The 13,236-nt window shown below is 38.1% G+C and overlaps 1 protein-coding gene across 5 annotated transcripts in view; it reads left to right on the top strand.

Moving 5' to 3' along the window:
- Znf451 (zinc finger protein 451) overlaps positions 1 to 13,236 on the top strand; it is a 68,674-nt gene that overhangs the window by 38,983 nt on the left and 16,455 nt on the right. For all 5 annotated transcript variants that reach the window (XM_074081827.1, XM_074081825.1, XM_074081826.1 and 2 more), the window contains 4 exons: positions 306 to 456; positions 1,745 to 1,871; positions 8,706 to 8,859; positions 9,311 to 9,458. In XM_074081827.1, the coding sequence (XP_073937928.1) occupies positions 306 to 456; positions 1,745 to 1,871; positions 8,706 to 8,859; positions 9,311 to 9,458 (580 nt within the window). The remainder of the gene's footprint in view (positions 1 to 305; positions 457 to 1,744; positions 1,872 to 8,705; positions 8,860 to 9,310; positions 9,459 to 13,236) is intronic.

Below are 13,236 nucleotides of genomic sequence, written 5' to 3'. Positions count from 1 at the left end.
AAGGAGGGGCTTGCTTTCTGATATGTGTTATCTTTGACATTTCTTGACTATTGAATTTAAGGAAATGGATTTTCCCCATTAAGAGAATGTCAAGTAGAGATGTTGAAGACTGTTTTTGTCCCAAACAAGTGTATTTACTTTTAGGTTATTATATCTATTGTAAGCGAGATTGTAAACAATTATAATTAGGACCATCCACTCAATGGTTTTAATTTTCATTGTGTTGTCATAATTTCAATCACCAGTTAGTTAAAAGGACAAGTGTATGAAATAGTAACTGAAGAATGTGTATTCTGTTGTTGTAGGACTTAAAACAGGTGTGATTAGTTCTGGAATGAGAAGCACATTCCGAAGAGGAGGCCAAATTCGAAAGTCTGAGAAACCAATTTCATGTCCTATAATGCAGTGTAACAAGGAATTTGACAATGGGCATCTTCTCTTAGGACATTTGAAAAGGTAAGTAGGGTACTCAGAATCGTTGGTGCTGAGGATTGAGTGAGTGCAAAGTGATTTACCTATTTGTTTTTGTTCTCTGTGGTGTTGAGGATCAAATCCGGGGTCTAGTGCATGGTAGGCAAACACTCCATTACTGAGCTACACCCCAGCCCCCAAAGTGATTTTGTTAAATGAAAGTGCCATTGTGATTGTAGCTTTATATTCAGAATACAAGTTGTTTTGTACTATTTTGATGTGATTATTTCTAATTTATATTTAGATTTCCTAGAAGGATTTGTGATGTCAGATTTTCTAGTGATGATAGCCTTTAGGTTTGCATTTTTCCTTAGTATGTCTAAGAAAATTCTGAACAGACATTTTGTGTAGAAATGTAGTTTTGTTAGTTTTAGAGAAATCCAGCCCGTAAATGTAAATTTCAAGAGACACAGAACACTTAACAGATACTTGGTCTATCTTATAGAAGCTAATTTGGGATTATAAAATAAATACTAAAGGCAAATCAGTGTAAGCAAAATTAATTTAAAAAGTATTCTGTGTATGAAAATGGTTCTCAGTCTGCTGGGTTTTTAATCGTAGAGCACAGCAGTGTAAATCTTTCTCTCAGCCTCCCTTCTAGTAGTTGAAAGGGGGAGAATTGAGAGTTTGTGGCTCCAAGTCCTTTCCAGAAGACTCACTCTACTTATGCCTCCCTTCACCTTTTAAAAATCTGAAGACAACTTATAATGACACAGATTTGTTAAGTGGTTAAAATGAACATTGACAGCATTAAAAGCCATTTACAGGAAACAGATTGCCAGAAATATTTTTTTGCTTTTTGTGTTTTTGTGCTGTTGAGGATCAAACTCAGGACTTGGATCATGCTGGGCAAGTGCTCTACCACTGAACTATATATCTGCGACCATGCCAAAAGTCTAAAGATGGGGGTATCATTCATTTAATAAGTTATTTGTGAATCATTTAAAGTTACTTGGGGTCTCGTGGTAATCAAAACAAGAGGAAAAGATAGTGGGCTTATAAATTTTAAATTGGCAAGAAATGTTAAGTCCCTTTTGTAGGATCTTGACTACTTTTATGAACTCTTCAGCTATCTGTTGGTCACTGTGAGGGGACTGGCATTTGGGAATAAGTTAATATTTCTTAAATTTGAAGAACATTATTTAATATTTCAGTGGAAGAGAAGTGCAGAAGACTTTGTTTATCTGCGTGTGTGTGTGTGTCACAAATACAACACACACCTCATCCCCCAGATCATACGTCTTTCTAATGCTACTTCCCTTTTGCTGGGTAGGTTTGACCACTCTCCGTGTGACCCAGCAATCACATTACGGGGACCTTTGGCCAGTTCCTTTGCTTGTGTAGTATGTTACAAAAAATTTGTCACCCAGCAGCAATACAGGGATCATCTTTTTGACAAGGTAAGAGCACATCCTAAGAATAGATATTCTTTGTCTAGATAATCGTGGAGTTGGTATGGGTTTTGTTCATTTTGCTCCTAAGCTTGCAATTACTAATGATGCACATGTGGATAAAAGCTGTCTGTTGAAAATAAAATGATTGGAGCATTAAATTATTGTGGGCAGGTAAACTTGATAGCTAAAAGCAAGCCACCAGTCCTAGAGATTGTGACTGAAACCTCTTTTGTTCGTGGAGTTGCTCCGTGAGGTGAAATTGCCTTGTAATTTTCCTTGTTCAAGATGCTCTTGAGTTGATCTCATGATGAGGAATCAGACCCTATTCTTTTTGGTTTTTTGGTTTTTTTGGCAGCATTGGGGTTTGAACTCAGGGCCTCACACTTGCTAGGCAGGTGCTATTACCGCTTGAGCCACTCTGTCAGCCCTTTTTTATGATGGGTTTTTTCGAGATGGGGTCTTGAGAACTATTTGCTAGGGCTGGCTTTGACCCAAGATCTTCCTGATCTCTGCCTCCTGAGTAGCTGGGATTACATATGTGAGCCACTGACTCCTTCAGACCCTATTGTTAAGTGCATTACCTTTACTTAAATGGTAGTGTCAAGAAATGGAGCTTGTATTAAAAGACTTACTTAGGTCTCATTAACTGTTAAATCTCAAGGGGCGTGAGTTGATTCGTAAGTATGCAAACCCATGTAGTACAGAATTCCAGTGGGTTTTTACCATATTTGGTAGTATATCTCTTCTATGATTTGTGAGTGTTGCAAAAGCATGACTTCCATGTCTGTGGGTTTAGTATCTGTGGATTCAAACACATTTTCAAAACTTTGTGTCTGGCCCGAACATGTACTATTTTTTTTCTTGTCGTTGTTCTTTAAACAATATAGTATTATGACTGTTTATTTAGCATTTATATTATATTAAGTATTAGAAGTAAACTAAAGTGATTTAAAGTATACCAGAGGATGGGCCGTGGGTGTGGCTCAGATGGTTGAGGCCTGCCTAGCAAGTGGAATGCCCTGAGTTCAACCCCCCGTACCGCCAAAAAAGATTGCATCAGAGGATGTACGTAGGTTATGTATAAATACTATGGTATTTCATTTAAAGGACTTGACTGTCAGATTTTGGTATCTGCAAGGGATCCTGGAACCAATTACCCCACAGATAAAGGAGGGATTACTATTTATGTTCATTATTTAAAAACGTTAAGAAAATGAAAATAAGAATGTACTCTTACCCTCACAGAGATAAAATCACTCTTAACATTTTGATGTATATGTTTTATATTACAAATATTTTTACATAGGATGAAGTATCTAAATTGTCTTGTGATTAAAAATAGCAGTGAATTGTGAATAATTGAGTAATGCACACATTTTTACATTTTAAATCAATGAATAGTATTCTTCTGTTTGACTGTGTTACATTTTAGTCAGTTTCATTTGGATGAATTGTTTAACTTCCGTCTTTAAAAGCAGTGCTGACTGGGCATGCTGATACTCATCTGTAATCCCAGTACTTGGGAAGCTAAGGCAGGAAGATGCTAAGTTCTAGGCCAGGCTGAGCTTCATAGTGAGTTCAAGGCCAGGCTGAGCTACATAGGGAGACCATTTCTCAAAAACTAAGGGCTTGGGGTGTAGCACAGTAGTAGAGTGCTTGCCTAGCATGCCCCTGGGTTTGATCCTCTAGTACTGGAAAATGAAAAAAGAGTACCACGTTAAATATCCTGGTAAATTAGAACCTGTGAGAACTCCATACTTGATGGGTTTTCTGAGTGAATATTAGGTTTTGATATAATGAAGTGGTAATGTCCACAAATTAGTAGTTTTTCCTAAATCATGTTTTCAGAATTTGCTTATATCAAGAACTATCTCTGAAAATTAAGAAGGACAGAGCTAAGATTCTGTGTAGGCTCACAGTAGAGAATTAAAACTTACTCACTCAAGTATATCAAGTTGAGTTCTGTAGCCCTTCCTGCCCTAGCAGCAAAGAATATTCCCAGAACATTTTTTTTTCGTGTGTGTGTTACCTATGTTTTAATTCAGGGATTCATACTTGGAAGGCAGGTACTCTGTTGCTTGAGCCACTCCTGCAGCCCCAGATGTGCATTTTTGAAGCAGACTTTGTTGTACACAGTCATTAGTTTTTGAGAGACTGCATCTGTAGTATGAGAGGGATCAATAATAGCTGTTACACACAGAGAGCTTGAGTTCTAGAATGAAGCCTCAATGGTAAACAAAATAAAACTGGACTTCAGAGAAAGAAAGAGGAGAAACACATCAGAAAATCTGACAACACAGGTGGAAGAGAGTAGGACCTCAAAGATGGGATTTGGGTAGATGGAAGTACAATGATGGAATTCAAGTAAGGTTGGAGCTTATGGTGGAATGGCAGTTTGCAGAAGAGTTCATACAGCAGCTTGAGATTATTGTCCTTACCAAGGTTTGCCATGTTGGGTCTTAGCTAGTGTCTAGGATCTTGGATTTTGAGATTGCCTCACTGTGTCTAGACTGCACGCTTTCAGAGTCTGGTACATTCTAGGCAGAGACTGCTTATATGACCAGCCCCTGGACACTGAATGTCTGATAACTAGCCTTGTAGACCATAGTTCATATGTATCATACCTCATCTTGTTGATGGAGGAATTAAATGTGTCCTGTGTGACTCTTATATCTCATTTTCTCTGTCATGTCCTTTGTCTTTTTCCCTGTGCTGATTTTGCTTTGTATACTTTTTGCTGTAATAAGTTGTAGCAGTGAGTATAGGTGTCTGAGGGTAGGTAGTCTTGTGGGATGGCCAACACAGATGGCCGACAATTGTAAAGGCATTGGATTTCGAACTTGATCCTGGAGAACACTGTTACAGAGCAGTGCCATGATGAAAATAATGATTTATACCTTTAGAGCTGGAAGTTCTTAAAATTCTAGAACCTTATTCTTCCCTTCTCCTCCCCCACCCCGCCCCACACCCCTTTTTTTTTAGGGACACCAAAAAGACTCAATGGTCTTGAATCAAAGTGGATTCAAGATGTGGACAGGAGACCAATTTAAGTGACTTTTGCAGTAACTTAACTTTAAGATGAGAGTAAGTGTGACTGAAATAATGACACTTAGAATGAAGACCTTAAAGTGAAGCAAAAAGATATTGAAGAAAAAAATGCCACGACATATGGGAGGTTTGAGAAAAGAGGAGGAGAGAGCGCAAGAGTAATGCTTTCCATAATTTTTATTTGTTTGGAGACGGGTTTCAATAGGTAGTCCAAGCTGGCTTCAAACTCATGATCCCTGGGCTAGCAGAGTGACTCAAGTGGTAAAGCAACCTGTCTAGTAAGAATGACACCCCAAGTTCAAACCCCAGTAATGCCAGGTGTGTGCCCCCATGCCCAGTGTTCCCATCGTTTTTAAAGTGTTTGTAGCATAATATTCTTTTTCGAGCTTGAGTTCTTTCAGGGCATATTTCCTTGGTTCACATTCCAAGTGCTTTTTCTTTGTAATATGCACACTTGTCTTTTTTCTTTTGCAAATTTGAATAATCTTAAATTAATTCTTCAATTTGTGTTTCCCAGATTTCATTAATTTGTTCATTTTCTTTGTGGGAATCACACCTTCCATGCTGTTTTGCCTTCTCTCCAAGAATTAGATCTGTGGCATTCTGCTTTCTTAGTAGAAGCATCATGGTAAAAGTAAAAAGAGCAAAAGGTTTGGTATCAGACAGACCTGCGATCCACTGTTAATTTTATTAGTTTCATGCTCTTGGCATATTCCTGGTTTGCCTGTCCTGAGGACTGTACAGGAAACTAGTAGGAAGTAATACACTTCCTACTAGTCTTTTAAATCCACCAGAAGAGGTCACTGGAAGATTGTATAAGCCACATTGTTTTTCATTGCTGTGAATCTGATTTTGTAAAGATGACATTCTCCAATGAGAATGTTCCCCTTGTTCCTCTCCCCTTCTCATTTCTGACTGTTTCCTTCTATGCTAGGTCTTCTTAAAATTTAATGTGAATATGAATGTTTTGATAAAATGCAGATTCTGGCTCACTAGGTATGCGATGGGCCTTAGATTCTTATTGCTAACAAGCTCCTGTGTGATGCCAGTGCTGGTCCTTTGGTCATACTTTGAGTAGCACGTATTTAGTGACATTTGACCTTAAAGACATCCCCAGTGTATTGTGTCATCAGGTAACGTCTTTTCTCACTTTTGCGGGGAGGGGAAGGAGAGTGGTAGATATGCTATCAGCTTCTGTGAACCTCAGTGTCTATTTCTGTTTTTGAGACTATTTTATCATCTAAGTTGGTTTTTCTCCTTTGTTAGCCAGTCCTCCCAAGCCCTAGACAACCACTAAACTATTATATCTCATATAAATGGAGTCAATTTGTGGTCTTAGCGACTAAATTCTTTTATTTACTGAAGACTTTCCATCACTGTGACAAAAAAACTGAGAGTAACAGTTCAAAGGAGGAAAGATTCATTTTGGCTCACAATTTCAGAGGATTCAGTCTACAGTAGTCTGGCTCCATTGGCAAATCAGAAACATCATGGAGGAAGGTCATGAGAAAGGAAAGCTGGTTACCTCATAGCAACAAGGAAGCAAAAGGAGAGAAACAAAGAGGGACTCCCAAGGACATACCTTCCTTGACCTACTTCCTTTAACTAGGCCCCACCTACCAAAGTTTCTGCCACCTCCCAATAAGTCATCACATTAGGAGTCCATCAGTAGATTAATCCATCAATTAGGTCAGAGTCTTCATGATCCAGTCACAGTCAGGGATTTGATCCAGCAGTGGGGACCAAGCCTTCAGCACATGAATGAGCCTTTGGGGCAGGGGAGGGCACTTCATATCCAAATCACTACACTTAGCTATAATATTTTTAATGATTGTCCATGTTTATCATGTATCAGTATTTAATATGTTTTTATTGCTAAGTAATACTTGTATGGATACCAGCTCATCAGTGTATGGATGTTTGGTTTGTTTCTACTTTGTGACTATAATTAGAGTAATGCTTCCATAGTCAAATATCCAAGTCTGAATGGATTTGTGTTTTGACCCCTCTAGCATGTGGAATTGCTGGGTCATCTGGTAACTCTTTAATTTTTGAAGCACTGCCTAACTCCTGTGGAATTCTCGGTTCCGTTTCACTTGCCCAGTGGCAGTGGATGCACTCTTCCGGTTTCCCCACATCCTTGCCGTTCTCACAGGGTGTATCTTTCTGAACATAGTTATGCACATGGATGAATTAGTCTCATTGTGGCTTTACTTTTCTGACGTACATATTTCTGCAATGTATTTTATTTTACTTAACCAAAAACATGACAAAAAGAAATCGATTAGGCTAACTTAATAGACATGATATTTCCAGTTCTTCCCTCAGTTTGTAGAAGGCATTTTCAAATATGTCACACTTTTATAATAGGTATGTTTCAATGAAAATTTATGCAGAATTCTGTTTTGATTCTATTTAACAAATAATTTAAACAATAACTAATTTTGGATCCATTTATAACTTGTAATTGAACTAAAATTTCTTTACTTAGTTTTAGTTTCTTCAAATACGAGAAACTTATATAAATTGGTGGTTATAAATGCCTTTATTGCTCTTTGTTTGTTTGTTTTATTGAGACAACTTCTTGCTATGTAGCTCAGGTTGGCCTGGAACTTTCTATGTAGCCAAATTTGACCTCAAACTTGATCTTCCTGCCTCAGCCTCCTGAGTGTTAGGATTATAAGTGTGTGATACTTTGCCTGGCTTCCCTTATTGTTCTTATCATTTAGAACCTTCTAATTGGAATTCCAAATATCCGCCAGGTGTTACTTCTTCTGTGTGGCACTCATCAAATCAAAACAAGATCAGAGGTTGTGGTAGGATAGTGAAAAGAGCATAGAATTCATAACCAAAGATTCAAAGCTGAGTTTGAATGGCATGTTTGTTGCTTCTAGGGGTATAACTTCTTTATAGGTATAATGGTGGTAGTAGTAATGATTGTAAATAATAAAAATGGAACTTCCTGGGGTTGCTACAAGGGTAACATGGATAGCTGGGCACTGGTGGCTGTAAAATCCTGGCTACTCGGGAGTCTGAGGTCAGGAGGATCACAGTTCAAGGCCAACTAAGGCAAATAGTTCACAAGACCCCATGTTCAAAATAATCAGAACAAAATGGATTGAAAGTCTGGCTCAAGTGGTAGAGAGCCTGCTTCACAATATGAAGCTCTGAGTACAAACCCTAGCCACACCAAAAAAAACCAAAACAAGAACAAAATAACCCCATAAAGTATGCATTAAATTATGCTAGTAGATTTTTTTTTTTAGGAATTTCCATTATGATGGCATGAGAAAACTAACAGGAGAGTCTATAAGATGACCCTTTGATAAAACAGTTAACGTGCCCCTTGTAAATTAATTCTGTGTCTTTGTAAATGATTTAAGTGTAGACAAGTTTATAGAAGAGTGTGTATTTATAACCTTCAAGGACATTGAAGGTAGTGTGAACAAAGCAAAGTGTTAGAAAAAGTGTATGTATTGTGATCACATTTATGTACTAATATACTGCATATGAGTGCATACAAAAGAAATGAAATATGTAGAAAATGTTCTTTGATGTTTTGTCATGGAAAGATGGCTATAATTTGTTTTCCGGGAAAAAAATTTAACTTTTACATATGATATCTTTTTTTATCAAAAGTTTCATTATTCACATTCCAGGAATAAAAGTTTTCATGTTAAAAAATTGATAAAAATTTTCTAAATGAATAATAAACAGAAAAGTTTGAAAGTTTGTTTTTAAAACCTGAGCGTTGATTTTGGTTGGCCATGACACAGCCTCCTTCTGTTGTAGGTAGCTGCAGATGACGGGCACAGCAGCAGCCTTCTTCCTCAGGTTATTCAGTGCTTTGCGTGTCCAAATTGCTTTCTTCTTTTTAGCAGCAAGGATGAGTGCTTGAAGCATATGTCTGGAAAGAATCACTTCCATCAGAGCTTTAAACTGGGTGGTATGTTAATATCTCTTCTGGTGAAAATCACTAAACTTCAGCTTTTGCTAATCATACTTCTCAGGTCATTTTTGAAGTTGCTTATCCTCACGTTAGTTTTAGAACTGTGAATGTGATGGATTTTTATTTAAATTCTTACTTTTTAAAAAAAAGATTCTCAGTATTTATTTGAAACCTGTTAGGTTTACTTACTTTGAGGATAAACAGAAACTTATAAAGAAAATATTTATTCAGGATAATGTTTTGTTATGTCTATGATATCTGGGAGATTGGGTGTTTCTCTGTATTTTGAGTATGAGGCACCCTTTTATTTGAGGCTAGAAAATGGTTTCCCATAAAATTAAATTACGTAGATACTTATTCTAGCTCATGTTGAAAAAGTGAAAGCAGAGAAAGGCTGGGTCACTCTGTTCAGATTACTTTGCACGTTGTAGTTTATTTTGTCTTTCAGATGACAAGGGAATAGCACATCCAATATCATTTCCATCTTTTGCAAAGAAACTTCTCATCTCTCTGTGCAAAGACGTTCCATTTCAGGTCAGGTGTGTGGCCTGCCACCAGACACTGCGTTCCCACATGGAGCTCACTGCCCATTTCAGGTTGGTACAGATCCAGTCCTAGGCTGCAGCCAGTACAAGGATTCAGCAGGTACCTTTCCATTCCACAGTTGTGTCCCTTTAAAATAAGGATACACACTTTCCTGGACATTAGCCAAATTGAAGCATAGTTGAAGAGGTTGGAGATGTGAGAAAAGAGTGGATGTGTAGATACTGCTGTGACTATAAATAAGCTAACAATTGTGTTTTGTGTTTGCTGTGGGAATGTGGGAGCAGGGGAGAAGAGGCTTAGAACTGCACCTTGGCGGTAAGATTACCAGAATGGGTCAATGCATATGAAGACTAATTCTTCAGGGAAGACAGTTTGGATTCCAGTGTGATTTTTCTTTGTCTTTAGAGTGACTTTTTCCCCACTTTAGTACTGGGATTTGAACTGCTTGCTAGGTAGGATGTTACCACTTCAGCCATCTCCATCCCCTTTTTACTTGAGCTGTTTTTGAATAGGGTTTTACATTTTTGCCTAGGCTGACCTGGACCCTGATCCTCCCATTACACCTTCCGCATAGCTGTACTGACAGGCACATGCCACCATGCCTAGTTTTATTGTATGGGGGGGGGGTCTCACTAACTTTTTCTCCTGGCTCCCTCAGGCTGTGGTCCTCCTGTTCTCTGCCTCTTGAGTGCCTGAGATTATAGGCATAAGGTATCGTGCCCAGCCTGTAACGGAATTTTTTGAAACAGGGTCTTGCAGTGTTGCCCAAGGTGGCCTTGACCTTGAGAGCTTTCTGTCTCCCCATCCTGGGTGCTGAGATTCCATAGTAGATTGGCCATCACACTGTGCTATGGAGTAGTGTGATGAACTCCAGTGTACAGTCCACCCAGCTCTCAGGAATTATCAACACGACAGTCATGTTGCATCTGTACGCTCACCCTCTAGAAGTGGCTACTTTAAAGCAAGTCCTACATATCATGTAATTTCATTTCATCTATAAATGCTTCAGGATGTGTTTATAAAATGATAAGGACTCTTCTTTAAAAAATAACTAAAAACTTTGATAGTTTCTTAATATCAAATACCTAGTCTGATTATTCCATGAAATTTTTGTTGGTGGTTTGTTGGAATAATGATTCAAGGTCTAGTTTCTTATATATTCAAATGTATCAAAACTTTGCGTTTTAGTAAGTTACATGATTGCATTTGTTTAAATGGAAAAATTGTTTTCACACATCTTCAAGAAAAATATGTTCTTTTTATTGTATATGGGACTGGGATTAGCACCCAGGACTTGGTGTTTGGAAGGCAGGCCTCTACTGCTGGAGTCACACCTCCAGTCCATTTTGCTCTGATTATTTTTGGGATGGAGGTCTCACCAACTATTTGCCCAGGCTGGCTTTGAACCACAGTACTCTGAATCTCAGCCTCACAAGTAGCTAAGCATAAAATATGTTCTTAATGAAACTAAAGAAGCAGAATATAATGATTAATAGTCCTGGTTCTCTAACTTACCTTTCATGAGGTCAAAATCCTGCTTCTGCCTTTTATTTTATTTATCTATTATTTATTTACTGTAGTAGTACTGGGGGTTGAACTCAGGACCTCACGCTTGCTGTGCGAGTGCTCTATAACTTGAGCCAAGTCCCAGCCCCTTTTGTTTAAATTTCAGACTTTTATTGTGAAAAATTTCAATTATGTGAAGTAAATAAAATAGGGTAATGAATACCCATGCACCTATGACGTAGCTTCAGTCATCATCGTCACTGCCATTCTTTTATTTATACTTGCATCTATTCCTTTCTCCTTGTATTTTTTAATGACTCTTTGTCTTGAGATTATACATTAATCAAAGCGTTCAGATCTTACCTTTTGTATTCTGAAAAGTAGACATGTCTAGTTAGCTCACACCTTTGTCCTTCCCCAGTCAGTCCCTGCCTCTTACCCACAGCCAATCACTGTTGTGGTGTTTTTTGCACTTTATGTTAGTGTGTCATCTCTAGAACTTCATGTAAAGGGATCACGTACTGTCTGCTCTTCTGTGTTTGTCATAGTGTCTGTATTGTGAAGTTTATCCATACTGTTCAGTACATTGTTCCTTTTTACTAGAATAATACTCCATTACATGAGTGTAGTGCAGTTTGCTCATGACTTCTCATGTCAGTGAGCATTTAGCCTGTTTACACTTACAGCTTAGGTGAATAAAGCTGCTGTGAGCATTTTGTACAAGACTTTTTGTGGACATGTTTTCCTTTCTCTTGGATGAACATCCAGGAGTGGAACTGCTGATTTAAAAGTAGGTATATATGGGATTTAATAAGGAACTACTAAACATTTTCCCAAAGTGGATGTGCGAGTTAACAGTCCTGCCAAGCTAGGTGTGAGAGCTCTCGTTTCATCCTTGTCACATTTCATATTGCCAAATTTCCCATTTGAGCTATTAATTTGAATGTCCTCTTGTGGCTTTAATATGCAGTTTTTGGTGAACAGTATTGGGCACTTTTTCATGGGTCTGTGGATTACTTGTCTAGCTTTGTTCGTGAAATGTCTATTCAAGGCATTTGGCCTATTTTAAAAATTGGATTGCTTGCCTTTTTAATAGTGAGTAGGGATGCTCTATGTAATTTGGATACAGATCTTACTGAATTTGTGTCTGGGTTATGTGACTTTCTGCAAAATATGTGTCATGGTTGATTTTGTAATGTCCTACGGAATATGTGCTCTGGCTTAGGGTATGATTTGCCCCCAGAGTTCCTGTGCTGGATGCTTGGTCCTCCATGTGGCCACATTGAGAAGTGGTGGACCCTCAAAAGGAGTAATTGGGTTGTAAGGATGCCACCCTCACGGGGTGGGGTGGTGACGCTGAGAGTGGGTTGTTGTGAAGCGAGTCTACCCCACTTGTGGCCTCTCCTCCATGTACCCACTCCCCTCTCTTCACTAGCACTCCAGCCTCTGGTGCCATCACTTATCATGATGCCCCTCGGTGAATATAGCCTCCTCATGTTGAGCTTCCTAGATGAACTCCTTATGAGGCTCCAGCCTCAGGCATTTTTCGATAGCAACAGTAAATAGGCGCAGACAAAATGAATGTCCCTGTCTGTGACTTTGTATATGCATATTGTAGTTATCTTTTGATGAGCAGAATCTTCTCATTAAATACCATTTGTGTGCTTTCTTATGAGAAATCTTTAGGAATACATTTTTTATTCCATTGTTTAAAAAGAGGTTGCTTTGATTTTTATGTTTATTTTTCTAATCTCTCATTTTCATTGATTTTTAAAACAACCAGCATTTGATTTTACTGGTTATTCTGTGTTGTCTGCCTGTTTTTCAGTTCATTATTTTCTGTTCTTTAAACTTTAATACTTTTCTGGCTTCTCGAGGTGGAGGCTTAGCTTGACTATGGATCTTCTTTTTCAGTATTAACATTTAAAAGTATAAATTTCCTGTAAGCACTGCTTTCTGTGCATTCTGCAGTTCTCGTTATCATTCATTTAAAAATATTTCAGCCTCCCCCTCCTTAAAAAATTAAATACAATAGAGTTACCTTATGACCTAGCTATTTCCACTTCTAGGAATGTGACCAAGAAAACTGAAGACGTAGGTTTGTGCAAAGAATTCAGTGCTTGTTTATAGCTGCATTATTTATCACACCTGGTAAGAGAGAGCAACCCAGATGTCCCCATCTTAGAAATGCACTAACAGAATATGGCTTATTTATACAACAAAATATTTTGGCTACAAAAAGGAATGAGGTTCACATGCATTCTACAACTGCAATTAACTTTGAAAACATGCTACATGATACAATCCAGTCTCAAGAGTCCA

Source organism: Castor canadensis, chromosome 8 (assembly GCF_047511655.1).
Source record: "Castor canadensis chromosome 8, mCasCan1.hap1v2, whole genome shotgun sequence".
Lineage (NCBI taxonomy): Eukaryota > Metazoa > Chordata > Mammalia > Rodentia > Castoridae > Castor > Castor canadensis.
Note: the sequence above shows the minus strand (reverse complement) of the source record. Positions and strands in the feature narration are given on the sequence as shown.